Genomic DNA, 18,586 nt, shown 5'->3' with positions numbered 1-18,586 from the left:
AGATACAGGACAACACAGGACAAAGTTCATCTCGCCTGAGAGAGAGAGAGACATCTAAATTACAAGCTTTATTATTATTACCTCTATTGCCTGACTGATTTTTACAGTATAAAATGATCAATGATCTCTGGTGGACAAACTAGGTTACTGTATGGTAATGGTGACATATTACTACTAATGCAATGTTATGTGACTTATCGGCTGACAACTACACTGATATTTCAAGGATTCAAGGTTTATTTTATTGTCATTTACAATGCAAGGTTGTAGGACAAAATGTAGATATTGTTTCCTGTACACTACCTATAAAATGTAAATTGATTGAGTCTTAAAAAAAATTAAATAAATTACTGATTTGTTTGATGAATTGTTAAGGAAGGACTTTAACAGTATATATATACATTTATATATAAATATTAATTTTTTTTATTGTATTGTTTTTTATCCTTTCTTTTACAGTCTACAACTTTTAACTGGTACATAATTCGTGTCTATGTGCTCCTTAAAATGCTCTTTTATTATTAAAACCTTCATTTTGTTGTTTTGTTCTTTAACCATCAACATTGTGTTTACATTCGCAAAGCATTCTGGGAGCAACGACTGGGGCGGGTGCGACATTTTCAAAAACGCTTGTTTTAGCGTATCACAGTGCGCGCGCGGGCGGGGTTATCTTTATTTTGACTGCAAATGCGCGAAGCACCGCCCCTTCGGCGCACACCGGCGTCCAGATGCAAGCGCCGCGCTGTCGCTCCGGTGAAGGCGGGAGGATGAGAAGCTGAAGTTTTAATAGAAGTGTCGCTAGCTTTGTTTTGTCTCTGGCGGGGTAAACAGCGGTAAGCGAAACCGAGAGGAGCAAGAGCAGTGGCGGGAACCGGGCTGTACACGGGAGTTTAGTAAACATCCTCTCAGCAGCGTTTCCTGGTTTTCTTTGGTTTGGTAAAGTCTCGGTTCCCTCGTCGGCTTTGGAGCTTGCTCGGAGATAAGTTGCTAAGCTAACGTTGAGTTTCTCCAACCTCCCTGGAATGGCCACAAGAAAACCTAAGGAAAATGGTCGGTGTTAATGGCTGGATCACAATTTGAGGCTTTTATTTTGACAATCTAACACTGTTACACGTAATTTAAGATGATTAAGGTGTTCATTTAGGTTGGGGCAGGTGTGGTTGTCATGCTACATCCTCACAACAGCAGACAAAGCCGGGTAGTAGCTCGATCAGTGTGTTTGACAGCTGATGGGAGACCCCTGCATTACCATCACTGATCAACAACAACAACAACAACAACAATAAAAGCATCAACACATGTCTTATTTAGATGCTGTCCCTCTGTCTCTGTCTCCTGCACAGACGCCAGCCTTCCTTTCGCTGCTCTTCAGCTCCTGGCCCCGCCTGTGCGTCTGGTGTCTGCAGCCGTCTGGAAAGTGATGCAGAGGAGGGATGTGATGCAGTATGGGGTTGTGGAGGAGTTTGTGACATCGGCCTGTGAGATTGTGCCCGGGCTGCTCACCGTGAGACACCAGGGCAAGCTGGCACTGGGGCTGAGAGGACGGGTGAGAAATGGGTCTCCTTTCTTCTCTGATCTCCCTGTCAGGGTGTATTATTTTCACATTATTACCTTATATGTGTCAGTATTACATTTCCTGGCTTGATTGTGTACTTCTTTTTCAGTTTATCTTGGAGCTGTGCTGTACGCAGCCGGATGAAAAGGTGATAATGCCACAGCTGGAAAGGATCCGCGCTCCTGCCGCCCTGTTACCCTCCTCTGCTCCTACTATGGTAATATTATATTTGATGTTCAGAATCTCACAACAACTTGCATCTCCATTTTCATCACTGTCAACAATTTGTAGGGTTTTTTTTTTCCAAACAAAGCTGCATTTTCTTTCTGCTACATGGCACATTGCTACATTACAGCCCCCACCAAAGATTACAGGTGATTACAGAATTAAACATCACAATATTTTGGACTCTATACCTTGATACAGATGATATTACAAGGTTTGGGCATTGCTATAGGTGGCTCATGAAGAAGGTGGGAGGACCTGGTCTGAGATGGGGAAAAAACATGAGTAATGTGGATATAATGGTTAAACAGATAGACCATCATTCCTCTATACCTTAACTGCAATACAAATGCTAACTTTATCACATTACAACAATAAAGATATGAGAACTGTCACTTAGCAGATATACCACGTACTGCTTATATTTGTGTGCATTACAAAGGATGATTATAACGTTACAGCAAACGTTCCTAAAATCTGTCTTTTTTTTTGCTATTTTGTCTCCTAGAAGAGGGACGTAAAAATTATGAGAACAGTGGAAAGTTTCCATTCAATGGTTCGCGTGCTGCTAACAGACGCAACCGAGAGAGACCAGTTCTTCAAGGTGAGTCCCTCTCTTGTTGTGTTTATTTGCAATCACGCAGCAGCCGTTGTTGTGATCATTTCCCAGTTGATGTACGTAGAAATGTAACAGCTGATAATTCTTATTCTCCTCTCTGACAGGAGGAGTTTCCTGTGGATTATGGTCCAAAGTTCGACCAGGAGCTGGAGAAGCTGCTGTGGGAGTTTTTGATTCGACTGGACCAGTTGCTTCCGGTTCCCAGCCTAGCTCAGGTAGTGGGTGCTTTTTGTTATTAAAGCTAGTAATAATCTAAAGACACCTGCTGACAAATTTGGATTCAAAATCAATGTAAGTAAATGGTTGTATATTAATAATTTGTCTCCAGACTGTGTCGTGGCTCAGCGATGCCCCTCCTGTGCTGGAGGAGTGTGCGCGGGCGGCCACCCAACCCCAGCTCCTGAAGATATTGCTTGAACATCAAACCTGTCTGGGTCATCTGGAGACTGCAGGTAGAACTAGATCACTTCTTCACTTCTTGCTTGGGATGACTGAGGCCTTTTGATGTAGATAATTCTCATTATCCACATGTTGTTGTTTCTCTTTTTTACAGCTTCCCTCCCTCCAAACATGGGAGACTCAATCCTGGCTTCACTCTCTCTGGCTCCCTCTGGAAAAGTACCTTCAAATCAACCAACAGTAGGCGATAAGTCCGCTGCGGACAAGTCCGATGGCACACAGAAAAGAAACGAAGGACCTGTTATCACCCCTGTAATCGGACTAATATCTAATGAGGACGTACCCGCTCTAATGTCAGCCAATAAAAAGACAAACGAGCACTTGGAAGAGAACTTAAAATTCACTGTGGTTAAACAGAGACAGAATCCTAAACACGGCGGAGAACAAGCGGAGGAGGAGAGCAATGACTCAAAAAGAAGCAGTGGAATGAAACGCAAGCAGCCCGATGAAAGAGAAAGCGAGGAGGAGGAGGAAGAAGAAGAAGTGTTGGCCATGAACAGACCCGGAGCAAAGAGGTTAAGCAAGAGTTTTAGAAGTGGAGCGAGTGGGCTCGGGCAGGGCAGAGGTGAGCAGGGGGCAGAAGAAGACGTGAGAAACGAGGAGTGTAACAGAGCAGTCCTGGAAACCCGCGTGGCGCAGCTGGTAGTCAACAAGTTGCGCCTGCCTGAGGATCCGTCCCTCTGCTCAATCTTTGTGTCTTGTCTGAGCAGCCAACCTAGAGTTGTTATCGAAAAGCTGCAAGTGACTTCTGCTGGCTCTAACTGCTCCGGTAGAGGAGGAAAATCCTTATATACGAAACAGCAGAACCAGGGCAGGAAGTCGGCGGTCAAAGCTCCAACACGGAGAAGCGCGAGCGACCAACTGCAAAAGCCTGACTCGGATTTTCTTGGCCCGGATGATAAAGAGTAAGAGACATGGAAATACAGTACCCATGGGGCAAAGCAAGCCTTAGCCATTAAGTCAAGTTCGTGTTCAGCCACTAGCTTAAAAAAAAATTGTGTGTTTTGGAGTTTGTCAACTAGCTTAGATAAAATTACCTTTTCATTGAATTATGAATGATTATATTTAAACTAGTGATCCCTGCAGTGACATGGCAGAACTAGAGATTTTTAAATTGACCTCGCAAGAGCATATTTAGATGAATTTTACTGTGTTTGTATGTATGAATATCATATTCTAAATACAAAATGTTAAATATAGAATAGATTAAGTTACACATTGTGGATACTTTTACTAGCATTGTAGACTGTGGTACTACAAATACAATAAAAACAACTGAATTAGTTCAATGTTTCCAGTTTCATTTGGTTTTTCTGTCTTTGTGAGAAAATGTTAGTGTTTTTAATTTATGTGTGCTCTATACTTTCCTCTTAGATTTGCAGTCATATAAAGAGAAACTTTACCAGTGAGATTACATTTCAGTTACACGTGGTTGACTTTAAATTATAAATGCTCCTCAGCAGAGCTCATCAGCACATCAGTAAGCTGCTTGGTTACCACTGACCGGCTATTGAAACTTAACGGTTTAATTATGTTGTTTCTGCTCGACAGAAATCATCCTGTGTTGCCGAGTATAAGCAGTTCTCCATCTCAGCAACGGAGGAACACAGGTGATTTACACAAATCATGTGAATTGAATTCAGGGAATTATAACATTTTTAAAAAGATGAACAATGAAAACCCTTCACCTGCACAGGTTTTAGTATAACCGTGTTTACTTTTATGTTTAGAGACGTTGGTCCTTCCAGGAGACGGTGAAGATTATGTAGCTGATTCTGAGGATGAGGCGACGAAGAACTTCAAAGGCAGGGTATGTATTCTCAAAACATGAGAAAACAGGGTTTCTGTGGGCAGGGAAAGGCCTAGAAAATGTGTCCATTTGCCTTTTCAGTATTAGACTTAAGTATTTGAGATTTAGAATAAACAAAACAAGAAATCTGGCACTGAAATGCATCCTGATGGATATTCTGTTGTGAAGATGATTTCACCAGGATGTCTTTATGTAACCTGACTGAGTGTAGTTTAATCCCTCTATCATCTGCACTCTCATGTCACAGTATTTTAAGCCAAGACACTGACAGCCATTGCAAAGTGTTTGTAGGGTTGGTTTCATATAAATATAATATGTTAACCTTTGAATTAAAGATACCACAAGCCGCAGTACATTTTTAAATACTGATGACTCTGTTCTGTCTGCAGTGTTTTCTAACCGACTCTGTCTCCCTCAGCTGTTTATGAAGCGCTACTACAAGACCAAACACGGCACTTATGTTCCCACGCTGAGGGAGTACTGGAAACCTGGGATGACGCGGCGGGACCTGACGTCCACTGGCAGCAAACACAGATGATGAAATGGATTTGTAGCCGCCAAGTCTGGTGTCCACAAAAAAGGACTCTGTGGCTGAGTGTGTTTTTTTCCACCAGCTCCAGGGACAAATAAACTAGCCACTGTGGCTGATGGACATTTATTTTTATTATCTTGACATCACTGTAGCTGAATCAGATTGACTTTGAACATTTGGGGAAGGAGTCATCATGGAAAACAAGCCCCAAGATGAATAATCACATTAGTGACCGGACAATATGTAACTTTTATAAATATTTTAAATCTGCCATATGTAATATACTCAGTTAATAAAGGCTTATTTTGTATGAGAAAAATGTGTCACTGTACACTATCTTGCATTTCATTCACCATGTTAAAGGTCATTTAACTGCTCCTGGCGTCCAACTCATACAATGTATGATCTGTAATTAATGAACAGTCATATTTATATTTACAGACATCTGATATCAACCAGGAGCTTCTCTCATTGACTGAAGGCCACTGAAAAACTTAATAGCCATTTATTTAGAAATGTAATTTTTAATTTCAATTTATCAGATGGAGAATAACATTTATTATCACAGCTATCAGAATGGACATTCCTGGTCTGTGGGTGTTATTTAGGAATGTTTTATACATTTCAATATCTTGATTAGAAATCTTCACACAAACAAAACATCAGCCACTTAAAAGACCCCAACAATCTTTAATAATTGGTTATATTAAGGTTTCTTAAGTATTAATCTAGTCCAGCTTTAATCTGGCTGTGCACTTCAGATGAGTAGTGGATGTAATAAAAATATAATCATAATCATAACATACTGTATATTTACACTGAACACACACAATCAAATGCAAATGTGATCTTCAGAGTCGACAGGCCATCCCTCCGGTCACTGTGATCGTCTCTCCAGTGATGTAGGAAGCCTCCTCAGAGCACAAGAAAGCAATCACTCCACCAATTTCCTCCGGCTCTCCAATTCTAAAGGGGAAAAAAAACAAAAGGAAATGTGAAACATGGTGTATGTGTGCCTAGTACGGTATATTAGTGACCATGTGAGTGTGAGCTGTACCTTTTAATGCTGAGCTGCTTTTTGAACTCGTCCATGATGTCTTCGTTTGACCATAACTGAGTAGATGAAAGACAACTCATGTGACTGTGTAAGCTCTAACATATGAGAACAATACAACACAGGATTTGAGTGTATGTCACAAAGAGTGTGTTTTTCTCCTCACCGCAGAGCTGAAGCGGGTCTTGATAACACCGGGGGCCACGCAGTTGACTCTTATGTTACTGTCAGCCAGCTCGGGAGCCAGCGCCCGGGTCAGACCCAGCAGGGCTGTCTTACTCACACTGTAAGGACCCAGGGCCTGCAGAGACAGAGACACAGTGTCCATAACACACACACACACACACCACACACACACACACACACACACACACACACACACGTACACTACAGCAAGTGTTTAAGTTTATAGAATTACAACAAAACAAGAAACCAAGCTGTTAAAAATAAACTTAGCACCCCCTGAATACCTGCAGTCTACAGTATAACCTGAACTTTGTCAGGAGTTTGTTTGTCACCTCAAAATCATTTCTACATCTTACAGCTGGATTTAACATGTTTTTTTTAACTGTTTTTAATTCTGTGTGATGAAGCCAAAGACAGTTTTTAACATATTTAAAACCCACTATTCCACAGACGGTTAGCACTATGTAAAGCTAAATTAATATTAACATGTAAAATATGTATTGCTGATTAAATGCTCATCTTTTTAAAATGCCCAGTCCTCAAAATATTAACCTTAAATTAAAACCCTAAAAAAATATGGTGTCTCCCTACCTTCAAGGCAGTCTAAAAATTGGTGCTAAAAATATACGGGTCTAATGAGTGGATCGTCCACAAAAGTGGGGTGGTAATTAAAGACCAACACACTAGTTTAAATGCAGGTCTTACTTTACAGCATGTATTACAGGAAAAACAACTCTTGACTCATGGACTTGACTCAGTGTAGCTCAGCGTAACAGTAAGAAACAAAGTAAAACTAAGTTAGTGGGTGCAAAACAATTCAGAACAAGGTTTCTGTTAACACTCACATACATCTTTCCTATCTGCTCATACTCTCACTGACCTGCATTGGTTGGTAAGCTGCCACCGATGACACAAATACCACATTTCCCCCCTGGAAGAAAAAATACAGATGCATCAAAAATACAGTGGAGAGGTTTATTCCCATTTCTGACAAATACTTGTCAGATAAGTTGCCACTCACCCCCTCTTCACCATGTGAGGCACCACGAGCTTAGTCATGAGGAAGGATGATTTCACATTTATAGACAGGATCTAGAAAGAAATGAAGGAACAATCGCGCCAAATATATCATTTTCACAATTAAAACAATCCCTCTGTTAAAATAAATGAAAGGAAGGCGAATAATTGGAGCCACAGACTCATCTGAACACTCCTTTATTCTTTTCTGACTTTTACTTTATGTGTAATGTGTACCTTGTCCCAGACGTCCTCTGTGGAGTCCATGATGTTTCCAAAGAAAGGGTTGACTGCTGCGTTGGACACCAGGATGTCGATGCCCCCGCACTGATCCAGAGTCTATTCCAAACACAGAAGGAGACTAATTATTTAACTTATGAGTCAAATGAATTACAGACAACCTGATAATTACTGAGCATGCAACTCCAACTTGTCTGAGAACCCACATACAGGTTGATAAAATAAAACTACTCACCATTTGAACCAGTTTCTCTCTGTCTTCTTCCTTGCCAACATTACAGGTGGTCCCAGTCACTTGGATGCTCTGGCTCTTCAGCAGTGCCACAGCCTTGTCCACGTTGGCCTGCCGTCGGCTGCTCACCACCACGTGGGCTCCTCTCTTCCCCAGAGCCTGAGCTGCAGCTAGACCGATTCTGAGGAGGAGAAGAGCATCTCAGTAAAAGATCGAGTGTGTAACAGCTGTTATTATCATCAGTGTATTGTAGCTGTGTTACATGATGTTCTTATTTTATATATATATATATAGAGAGAGAGTTTGTCTTTGCTGGGCTTTGCTCAAAAGATCACAAACTAGTGTAGATTGCTATACCTGCCTTTTTCTTGCTGTTCTGTGTATTTAAAGCCAGTATAGACTTTAATTGTGTATCTCTTACCCATCTGTGGAGGCAGTCACTATAGCTACCTTTCCAGCAAGGCTGCTTTGAGACATAGTCCTTTGGCCAGCAACAGGATTGGTCCTAAGGCACCTGAATACACTCCTAAACATCACCTGTGAACAGAGAATGGCCACACATATCTTTTAAAGAAAACACTGGGTAACTAGGGCAGAGGTCATGTGGACTTTGACAGCAGCTGTGCACAAGCTGAGTGCTGAGAGATATAGTGAAAGAAGTTGGGAACCGCTTTTATAATAGTCACTTAAAAGTAATAATACACGTTTTGATCCACGGTGACTCTAAATCAATGATAAAACACTTGATCAAAGGCAGACTCGCTCAACTTTATGCAAGTTTATGCTTTTACGCAGTGGGCTAAATTGTATAAGTAACAAATGCAAGCATGTAAATGTGATCGGGAGCATTATCTCACCCTGCAGTTTATGCAAAATTGAACATGAGGTTGTACAGAAGTAGAATTTGTCAAATGACCGGTCTGGACTTTTGACTACCGACGATCCAAGTGCTGCTACTCGCTACAGACAGTATGTTCCGGGTAAGAGTCCAGCTGTCAAAATAAAAGCCCACAACAAGCAGCCCAACGCAATACGCTGCTCGTACAACCGAGCCCATTAAAAACAATCATGCCATTTGTTTAGAGAATTTAGATTTCTTTTTTTTTTTTTAGTACCGTCCGATGATAGCAGCACTTTTGGGCACATGTTTTTTGTCTTTGTTTTTCTCAATTAACAGCCTACTTTTTTTTTTTGGGTAACTGCCAAATTCGGACGTCTTTAAACGCAACCCACAAAAAAAACTAACCAATCACGCACAGGCAGCGTACACCGAGCTGCGGGGTCCTACACGATCTCACAGACGGTGGATGGGTCTAAAGAGTGGCGTCGACACTCACGTTACGCCATCAGATCAGTGGACTGCGTAAACCTCTGAGGGGGCGGGGCTACTTCTGTTGTCATCGCTGAAGATGATTGAACGCCGATGGCCACAGATTTTCACGCCTGAAAAGAAGTGATTTTTTTTTTTTTTTTACGTTTCACGGACTGTACGCCGATGTGAAGTTTGTCGGCAGTAAGAAAAAAGAAAAAGATGCAAGGTAACTATTTTATAACGGCTGCTTTTCTTGTGAAATACGTCTGCTTTAGCGGTTGATACCCGGCGGTGCCATTGTTGTTTTGAACTGAACTTTAGCGTTAGCAGCGAAAGGCGATGGGAGATAAACCAGACGTTTATCCAGATAATGTTAGCAAGCTAGGCCGCGACAACATAGCCAGCGCCACTGGTCAAAACGAGTGAGCGTACAACACGACCAGCGGGCACACACACTCAACTGTGCGAGGTATGTTTGATAGCGAGCGGACGCCGCTTAGTTATCTACGATGCTAAGCTAACGTTAGCTTTTTCGCCGAACGGGTTGCGTTCAACGTAACGTTACTGGGCGTGGAAAGGACAGACAGGTGTTGCCTGTCTGCCTGCCACTGCCTCAGCTTCTCATTTCACGTGTGTCCTGTAACGTTGTGAGTTGAGGTTGGTGTCGGTGTTTTTGTTTTTTTATATTAAAAGTGAATGTAAAAGGCGTTTCTGGGCGGATTGCAGGATCCTTATGAAGGCGGAGACGACGAGGCGCTCGGACTTGGAGATGTGTCCTGCCCAGACCCAGCTGTGCCTCTGCACCGAGTGTCTCTGGCGACCCACACGTCCACGGGAACCACAGCTGATCTAGATGGATGACCCCGACTGACCGGGACCACTTGAGTTATAGTTTCTCAGAGACATAACTGTTAACTTCTAGCAACAATGTCTGTCTCCGTGAGTACAGTACATGTCTCTTTTGTTTGTATGAATCTGTGTGTGTGTGTGTGTGTGCTTATTGGGATGGTATCTAAATAATGGACACGTGTGATCCGTGCAAACTTGAATCAAAAAGCATTTTATTTTCTGTTTTTTTGCTTTTGTTTATTGCCCTCACCATATCTATTTATTTTAATCAGGATCCTCATTGCCTCCATTACTGTTCTAAGGGGGTCCCACATGGCTCAATGGAGCCTAGTTGTCCCCAGGGGGTTGGTTTAGAAAATAAAAGGGGGCCTGACTCTCTGGCTTTGGGTTGGCAATTAAGTCCTAAACAGCAAGGGACAGATGTGCCTCTCGTCCCCTCCCCCCTCCCTCTCATCCTGCTCATTACCATTAAGCCCTTGTGTCCATTTGATCATTGATCCTCCCTTACTGTGCCCCTCTTTCTCTCTGCTTCACCATTACCGACACAGCTGTGAATTTCAAATTCGTCATGATGTTAGGTTTTTTAATTTAGTTTTTTGTGTGTGTTCACCCACCATCTTCCTGTCCCTCGTTCCCTCACGCGGACGTTTGTCGAGATCTTCCCTATTCACTCCTATTCACTCTCCATTCAACTGCTCTAAACAATAAACCTTTTTATACTCCTGACTTGGCATTGCCATGTCAATGTAGTTGGTTGTTTGTGGCGTGCAGATGTGAGACACTAGCTTGTGTGAATGTATTCTTGTCGATTAAATCCTACTTTCATGTGGCCATTTGGTGTGTGATTTACTGAATGAGAGGGCCCGTGTATGATTTCTACTCTTGTCTCGCACTCTTTCTCAGACTGTATTGGCAAAGGCGCTGTTCGACAACACGGCAGAGAGCCCGGAGGAGCTGGCTTTCCGGAAGGGTGACATCCTGATGGTTCTTGAACAAGAGCAGAGTGGCGGTCCGGGCTGGTGGCTCTGCTCCCTGCATGGCAGACAGGGCATTGCCCCTGCCAACCGCCTTCGACTCCTCCAGACTGCCCCACCCCCAGGCTCAGACCGTCACGGCTCTGTTGAGGACTCTGTCTACCTGTCGCCTGGTTCCCCACTGGCCCGGACTGCTGTCAGCGGCAGTGCAGAGGACATAGATGGAGTGTACCGTTCGCCGCCAGGTGTGGGTGAGGGACGAGGAGCTGTAGCTGTCTCAAGGCCTGGGGAGCTTCGAAGAGTTGAGGGCGGGCGCCCACGCTCGCACTCCAGCTCTGGCACACGGCCCAGGCCTGACTGGGACATTGGGGTGGCGGGGCGCCCACGCTCACCCTCTCTGAGAGGACGAGGCACAGACATGACAGGATCACTTTATCAGACTCCAGTAAGTCCGATGCCTTTAGCAGCTCAGCATGCCAGGCAGCCAGGAGCTCTCATGGCTTCAGAGTCTGTGTACCTCGCCCCCACTGGAGTGCCGAGGGCAGCGGATGAACCAGAGGACACTACATATTTAGTCCCTAGAGAAACACTAACCACAGACGACTGTTACTTGGTGCCCAAAGGTACACCACTCGCAGGTGACGATGTTTACCAATCCCCAACAGGAGGAGTTGTGGCCACCGCTGTCTGCTCTAATGGCCCCTCCATAGTCTGTGGATCACCCAGTACGCCTCAGCCAAAGGTGAGCCAGGACACACCAGGGATGTACCAAACACCCACACCTGTGGGAGCAAGCCTTCATAGGACTTCAGCTACAGTTTTGGCCCACCAGCACCCATCTCAGTTATCCCCTGCCCAAGCATCCCCCAGACCTCTGCTCAAGGGAGTGTCACCCAACAATGCTGTTGCCAGAGGAAAACCTGGCCTGGCCTCTCACCGAGGGTCCCCTTTGCTGGTCAGAGCAGGGCAGATCAGGGTTCCTGGATCACCAAATTTTGCTCGCAAACCTCCTCCACCAGCACCTCCTGTGAGGGGAGTCACCAGAAAAGATGCACAACAAGCAGCGCCATCCTCAGCTGATTCTAACTCTGCCCCCAAACCCACTGCTCAGGTCACTCCTTCAAACCTGCAACAAGAGGTGGACAAACAGAGGGGAACTCTTCAGAGTAAAGAGGACGGGACGCATAATGGCCTAGAGAAAAAACGCAATGTGCAGAACAAAAAGGGAGAAAATCAGGATTACTCGGATCCCGTGGATGATCAGGTATGTGACGGCTGCTTCTCGTACCGCACTGTTGAAACATTTGCTCTGCCTAGAAATTAATTATATATGTATTTCGTACAGAGTTTGTGGGTGATGTGGATTTACTTGTTTCCTCAACATGTTTTGACCACGGCCTGTAATCATAATTTGGTTTTGTGCTTTTGTTGCCTTTGTAGGTGTATGACACCCCTCCCAGTGGCAGGTGGCAGCGTCCAGTCCCATCTGGCCTCGATGACAATGATGGCATCTATGACACCCCTCGCTATGTCCCACCACAAACCGACTCTGAGACGGAGGTAAAGACAGCATCTTTACTGAACCACAGATCTTATAAGAACCTGTTTTCTAAAAGGGAGTTTCCTTTTAGGTATATCTTGTCCTGTTTAATCTCCCCTCACATTAATAACTACCATAAATTGTAAATTGAGGGGAAGGCTTTAAACACCATCTAAAACAGTATTAACTACCATGTGCATATGCTTTCATACAGCGAAGAAAAAGGGTTTAGTGAATAAAGGAAGTTATGGTTTACCAAAGATGATCTGTGAACTGTAGCAAACCGTTGATTTCATGTCTGCACAAGTGAAGCGGTTCACTAACAAGAGATGACTATCAAACACCCTGTCGCCATTTCTTCTCACATTCCAACATCCTTCTGTGTCCCTGCCCCCCTTCAAGGCGAGGCCACACCTGTCTCTGTCTGCTGTGGGAGCCTGTCTATCCAGTCCAAATGCTGCTGCTATTTTCTCTCAGTCACACCCATCTGTCAGGGCCATGTCAAGGCCATACCACCAGCACCCTTCCCCCAGTGGTCCCCTCATTAATGTTACTTGGATATGTCTGCCAGCTGTTGGATTATTTTGTTTTTCTTTGCCTTTTTAAATACTGTATATGGACTGCAGACTCATTGCTCTTACACATGGCTGTTTAAGAGGACAAATGTGTCTCTGCCCACTTACATTAATTCAGCCTGATAACCCATGCACATGCAAGGTTTAAAGTCTTCTGAACTCACGGCACGCAACACTTGTATTGTTTCAAACTCTGCGTAGCTACTCTATTGTGGATGAAGCTGGCCTTAAATGCAGCACTGACACAGAAACCTCATATGGTGTTATGGTACAATGGATACATTGTGTCACTGCTCATAGAAATTATCCTCTGTCCGCACAATCATAATCATAACAGCACATTTCAAAACATTCCTTCTGTCTTCTCCCCAATGTGTAGGTCTATGATGTCCCCACCATCACTCTGAATGTGTCCACCTCAGATGTCCAGCCTGATGAAGTTGATGACGATGTATACAGTGTCCCAACCCTTCCTGGTGTTCCTCTGGGCCCAGGGGAGTCCACCACTAGCCTCACTGGCGAGGATGCGGGACAAGTGTATCGTGTCCCCGGACCTGAGAAACGAGCCAACGGCGGAGGTCATAACCGGGACTCCTCTGAGCCCGACTGTGGCATCTATGACATGCCTGCTTTGACCGTGGATGTCCTCCCTCACTCTTTGTCATCCTCCTCCACCTCTACTCGCCGCCTCTCGGTCTCTAGCAACGGTTCAGGTGACGTGCAGTGGAGAGCCTCGCTTTCAAGCCTTGTTCACGCGGTGCTGAGCACAACCTCCTGCTCGGCCTCCACTCTGTCGTCACGGGATTTAGCCACCTCGCTGGCAGAAATCCTGTCGACCTGGAAAGCCAGTCATTCAGATGATCCTCCGCCACCTCTTCAGCAGGCATGGGCTCGTCTGTCGGACCTTCTTCCGGCGCTGTCCGCTGTTGGTAACGCTCCTCCATCTGAAGGGCTCCTGTTGCTGGTCCAGCGGTCCCTCGAAGAAAGCGCCCTCCTCTTGCAGGCTCAGGGCCGACCCCGTCTGCCTTCCCAAGACTCCCTGTCCCGCAGGCCATTGCCCGCGCTCCCAGTGCCTGACGGGAAGTCTTCAGGAGGTGGGATGGGCTCCCGTAAAGGTAGCTGGATCCAGGAGAGGCCACTGCCCCCAACCCCTCAACCCGCCTTCCCCTTGCCCCCGACTCCATCGACTGTGACGCTGACAGTGGGCCCTGATGATGGAGAAGATGACCCCAGCAATGAGTACGCAGGGATCGGCTTGACCCCCATCCCTGCCCCAGTGCCTACTGGAGACAGTGTCGGATACGTCAAACTGCAGGTTAGCTTTCATGATGAAATTAATTAATTGTAAAACAGCATGTGTGAAACATTTGACTTTTGCAGGCTAGTTTCAATTAGTGTTTTTTGTGCTTCAACAACTCTGTACCTTTTGCTGGTTTCTATTCTTTCTTATCATGAGTGCACATTACAAAACAGCCAAACATGGATTGTAAATGCATCTGTAAACATTGCCTGACTCTTTTCTCCTTTCCACACAAGGGTAAACCCGAGCCACCTCCTGACGCCCTGACTGAGAACGGACAAACTCAAACTATTACTGCAGAGCCGAGAGTGAGTCTCTTCCACTGTATTTTACCTCCATATAGATAATCCTTAGCTACGATCCACAGGCTGTCATTCTTTAGCAGTTTCTGTTGTACAGAAACACACGCAGCAAGTCTGCACAGATAAGTCATTGATTCACTCTGTTCACAGTGCGCTCTGTTTACTAATGAGCACAGTGACTCATTAATCCAGCTTGCAGCAGCTCTTTGCCTTCTGATGTGGGTCGAAACCTATCTTTAGTCTACGCTTACTATGCTTACCCAAAGCCACCTGACTTAATATCAGATTATCCCCGGTTGATTTCTGTCTGCTGAGTCTGTACATCCATCCATCGTGCATGGAGATTAAGAAAGTTTGTTTGTAACATTCAAAAGCTTTCATTTGAATCCAAGGCCGACAGCTGTTGACTTGTCATAACATACATTAGCAATATTTACAATCACGTATTGTCTTGTGTTATCTCTTTAATCAGTTTTGCCTTCTGTTGCTTCAGACTGAGGTCATGTTTTATCACTCAGTCTGCATTTTTTTCTACTCCCTGCTCGATTACTTGGTTACGCCATAGACGTCAAACAAGAAGTCAGTTGTGAATCCTCACAATCTTGCCTTACATACAATGGAGACTTCAGGACAGAAAGTGACAGAAAAGCATTCATTCAACTCATTCCTTTAACAGTGCCACTGGCTGACGTACTGTATGTGTATGTGTCTGACTTTCTCTGGCTTTTAAGTTCAGTTGTAAACACGACAAACGTGTCTGACTGCACATGTCCTATACTACATAAACACAGTTATACACCTCTGTGGCCATCAGTGAGAAGCAAACCTCACTTATTATCTTCCTGTGTTATTTCTGTTACTTTCCATTCATTTTGTTATGTTATAGTACATTATATTTAAATGCTACATTTAGCAGCAGTGACATATTTGACTCTGTAGCATGACTTTCCTTTACATATACTAATTTCACCGTTCCTCATACAGTTGACCCCATCACCCGCTCTGCCGGTGTCCCTCTCCCTGGAGGACTCGGAGCTGCTGTCCTTTTATTCCTCTCAGAGCCTCGCTCACCTCTCCTGCCTGGCAGACGCCATCGATGTGCTCTTCAGCAGCGTGCAGGGGAACCAACCGCCCCGCATCTTCGTGGCCAGAGGGAAGAGTCTCATTGTGACGGCACACAAGCTGGTGTTCATTGGGGACACGCTCTCCCGCCTTCTCTCCTCTGCCGACCTCCGGGCCAAGGTATGTGTACGATGTTATTTGCGTGAAGTCATGAGACACAGCTTGTATGCTGAGGAAAAAATGCACAGATTATAGCCGTCCTGAGGAAGACAAACATGTTTTTGTTTTAATGGACAATAACAAAACAAACAAACTGTGCATTAATTCTGCTTTCATTTCTTCTCTGTACTTCAGATCACAACCTCGGGGGGACGACTCTGCCAGGCCTTGAAGTCAGTTGTCGTTGCAACAAAGGGTGCTGCACAGAACTACCCATCAGTATCCGCCACCCAGGAGATGGTGGACCGCGTAGCTGAGCTCTCCCAGCAAGCAGCTGGCTTCTCCACTCTGCTCCAGCGTCTGGCAGAAATATCTTCATGATATTTCATATCACTTGCTTAAAAACTTTGTTTACACTACACGTATATTTTCCCTCTTTGAAATGCCTTATTTGTTGTCAGACTCTCTCATTACCTTTTCATTCGAATGGGATTGAAGCAAGCGAAGTTGAATCCTGGAACAAGGACCTTCGCTGCAGCTGTTACTAAGCTGGGTTTTGACTGTGTTGGTTCTGTCCTCCAAGTGTGTGTTGGTTTGCCTTTGTTTATATACTGACCTCTGTACTTTGACACCAGGCACACTTGTCTTTTTGAGTGTTAACTTATTGAATATTTTAAGCCCCGCCATGGCTTTGAGTGTCCGTGGGGACTGCTTATCTTGGGAGCTTTGCTTTATTGTGTTTTGCCATATTTTCTTCCCCTCATATGATAGCCACTTCCTTCCCTCCTCTATTTATTTAGCCATCCCCCTATTCCAAAAATAGCACAGAAGGAGGCCTTACATCCTGGTTCTGGCCTACTTTTTACTGTGATACCTGAAAGGCCTTTTGTGATTCTCATTCTGAGGCTGTTGAAGCAGCATATCGAGTGTTTGGGGCTTAATATGGGAGAAACGGAATAGGGTGTGGAGAAGGAAGCTTGCCCGACTTCCATTCTTAATCTGTGCAAGTATGTGTTGTGTTTTGTGTAGTACCCATTTCCACTAAAAAGCAGAGATTAACTGCAGTACAGCGTGTAATCCACTGCCTGAGGATTACAAGAATCATCTCTCAACACATGTCAGTTTACATTCATGCAGTCTTACACACCTCATGAAGAAAAATAAAAGTCTGCCAGACAGAGATAATATCTGAGAATCAATACAGCGACTTGAGTGAATAATGATAGTTGGGTGGGAAAATTGCCTCATCCTGTTCTTTCCCACAGTCACGTGGTAGCCTGGAAATGGATAATAAACCAGTTGACCGAGCTCACCTGTCTGCACACGTCTTGTTGTGATCTGCATGCTTAAATTGCTTTGATGCTCTTTGCAGTTCATATTTATTTCCTGCAAGATGTTGCAAGCTGCTTTGATGGTTTCATGTCGGCGTACTGTAGACACTAAGACCAGGTATTATATACATATAATTCAGTAATAATGTAAAGAATAGCAGTGGAAAACCGTTCACTGTATTTGTACTAGAGCTTAACCATATCGCCTAGCCCTAGTAGAAACGGTAAAATCAAGCACAGCTCACTTGTTGATTGAAATGGGACAATTTTGTTTCAAATCCAACAAAACGAAAACCTGTTTTCTATCTCAGACCACTGTATTACTTTCTCACCTCTCATTTCATTTATACCCGTCAATCAGATGCAATATGTTAGTCTGGAAGACTGGACGTTAAACAAACATGAGGTTTTCTCACATGTACACTACAAATGTTAACTTGTAAACAAACACCAGCTTCATCTTTAGGGTGCTCAACAAAGCTTGATTATAATAGTGTTAAGATCTATCTTCTGTATTGTCAATCATGTTTCTTAACTTTATATTCAAGTTTTATTTTTCAGATTTAAAATCAGTATCACCAGAGCATTGCATAATCAGTTGTTTGGCTCAGTTTAAATCATTATTTGAAGAATACTCTTATCTTCCTGCTTTTACATTTTCCCTGCTGCAGTGACACCTTGTGGAGGTTTGAAGTATTACTTAATAAATACCTGCCTGCCAAAACAGGCTCTATACTGTATGTATGAGGAGAGCATGATCGGCAAGTAACCTTTAACTCTGTATTTATTATGGTCAATTTTTTGTTCTTTGCTTTCCAGTTTGCATGGCTTTAATTTGCTCAGATTTTATATATGCACATCCTTCACCTGGGGTGATTTTTCTGGGTAATTTACAACGAACAAAAGTTTTGTTTTTTGCTTCCGAAAAATATGTTACAGTTCAAAGATACGGCTGTATTTTCTTTTGTACAAGAAAGTTTTTTTACACTATGTGAACTCAGTTCTGAGTCTGTTTATCCGTATTTGCTGAGGTATAGAAGTGAATCTTTGATTTTCTCTTACAGTAAGAAGACCTAAATCTCTTTTACTTTTAACACTACATTTGATGTCTGTCTTGTATTCCTGTTCAGAATGCACAAATACATCTTTTGCAATTAAACAAATGCGTTTGGATCATTGATTTCAATATTAGTCTGTCAAAAAATGTTATTTATTGTCTCTATTTGCTGTGCCAAAACAATAATTGGTGCATG

At 43.8% G+C, this 18,586-nt stretch overlaps 3 protein-coding genes across 5 annotated transcripts; 2 read left to right on the top strand and 1 right to left on the bottom strand.

The window, feature by feature from the left end:
• The first annotated feature begins 741 nt into the window (after positions 1 to 741).
• tinf2 (TERF1 (TRF1)-interacting nuclear factor 2) lies at positions 742 to 5,519 on the top strand. Its single transcript, XM_051428758.1, has 10 exons — positions 742 to 1,050; positions 1,344 to 1,546; positions 1,665 to 1,772; positions 2,289 to 2,384; positions 2,504 to 2,614; positions 2,728 to 2,851; positions 2,953 to 3,763; positions 4,410 to 4,468; positions 4,589 to 4,668; positions 5,087 to 5,519. Exons 1-10 carry the CDS (start codon positions 1,023 to 1,025, stop codon positions 5,204 to 5,206), a joined length of 1,740 nt encoding a protein of 579 aa, XP_051284718.1. The 5' UTR covers positions 742 to 1,022; the 3' UTR covers positions 5,207 to 5,519.
• Positions 5,520 to 5,704: 185 nt separating this feature from the next.
• On the bottom strand, positions 5,705 to 9,351 carry dhrs4 (dehydrogenase/reductase (SDR family) member 4). Its single transcript, XM_051428772.1, has 9 exons — positions 8,787 to 9,351; positions 8,351 to 8,466; positions 7,933 to 8,110; positions 7,695 to 7,796; positions 7,462 to 7,532; positions 7,321 to 7,372; positions 6,421 to 6,555; positions 6,258 to 6,313; positions 5,705 to 6,166 (listed from the first exon to the last, which is right to left on the bottom strand). Exons 2-9 carry the CDS (start codon positions 8,461 to 8,463, stop codon positions 6,052 to 6,054), a joined length of 822 nt encoding a protein of 273 aa, XP_051284732.1. The 5' UTR covers positions 8,464 to 8,466; positions 8,787 to 9,351; the 3' UTR covers positions 5,705 to 6,051.
• Positions 9,332 to 18,496, top strand: efs (embryonal Fyn-associated substrate). Of its 3 annotated transcripts, none has more exons than XM_051428749.1 (8): positions 9,332 to 9,467; positions 9,968 to 10,180; positions 10,994 to 12,328; positions 12,505 to 12,624; positions 13,559 to 14,494; positions 14,716 to 14,787; positions 15,766 to 16,023; positions 16,198 to 18,496. In XM_051428749.1, the coding sequence occupies exons 2-8, from the start codon at positions 10,169 to 10,171 to the stop codon at positions 16,381 to 16,383; spliced, it is 2,919 nt and encodes a 972-aa protein (XP_051284709.1). In that variant the 5' UTR covers positions 9,332 to 9,467; positions 9,968 to 10,168; the 3' UTR covers positions 16,384 to 18,496. The 3 variants fall into 3 exon arrangements, with proteins under 3 accessions (XP_051284709.1, XP_051284710.1, XP_051284711.1); XM_051428750.1 differs by having other exon boundaries at positions 9,333 to 9,467; positions 9,947 to 10,180; XM_051428751.1 differs by lacking the exon at positions 9,332 to 9,467 and adding an exon at positions 9,588 to 9,710.
• The last annotated feature ends 90 nt before the right edge of the window (positions 18,497 to 18,586 follow it).

The sequence above is a fragment of the Dicentrarchus labrax genome, unplaced genomic scaffold (assembly GCF_905237075.1).
Source record: "Dicentrarchus labrax unplaced genomic scaffold, dlabrax2021, whole genome shotgun sequence".
NCBI lineage: Eukaryota > Metazoa > Chordata > Actinopteri > Moronidae > Dicentrarchus > Dicentrarchus labrax.
The sequence above is the reverse complement of the archived record's forward strand: the minus strand, read 5'-3'. Positions and strand labels throughout refer to the sequence as shown.

Coding starts and splice junctions, on each gene's coding strand:
- efs (XM_051428749.1), top strand. Junction 12,625..13,558: donor AAACCGACTCTGAGACGGAG/GTAAAGACAGCA, acceptor CCCAATGTGTAG/GTCTATGATGTCCCCACCAT. Junction 14,788..15,765: donor CTATTACTGCAGAGCCGAGA/GTGAGTCTCTTC, acceptor TTCCTCATACAG/TTGACCCCATCACCCGCTCT.
- dhrs4 (XM_051428772.1), bottom strand. CDS start 8,463: ATGTTTAGGAGTGTATTCAGGTGCCTTAGGACCAATCCTGTTGCTGGC. Junction 8,111..8,350: donor GTGACTGCCTCCACAGATGG/GTAAGAGATACA, acceptor TCTCCTCCTCAG/AATCGGTCTAGCTGCAGCTC. Junction 7,533..7,694: donor CAGAGGACGTCTGGGACAAG/GTACACATTACA, acceptor ATTTCTTTCTAG/ATCCTGTCTATAAATGTGAA.
- tinf2 (XM_051428758.1), top strand. CDS start 1,023: ATGGCCACAAGAAAACCTAAGGAAAATG. Junction 2,385..2,503: donor AGAGAGACCAGTTCTTCAAG/GTGAGTCCCTCT, acceptor CCTCTCTGACAG/GAGGAGTTTCCTGTGGATTA. Junction 2,615..2,727: donor CGGTTCCCAGCCTAGCTCAG/GTAGTGGGTGCT, acceptor ATTTGTCTCCAG/ACTGTGTCGTGGCTCAGCGA.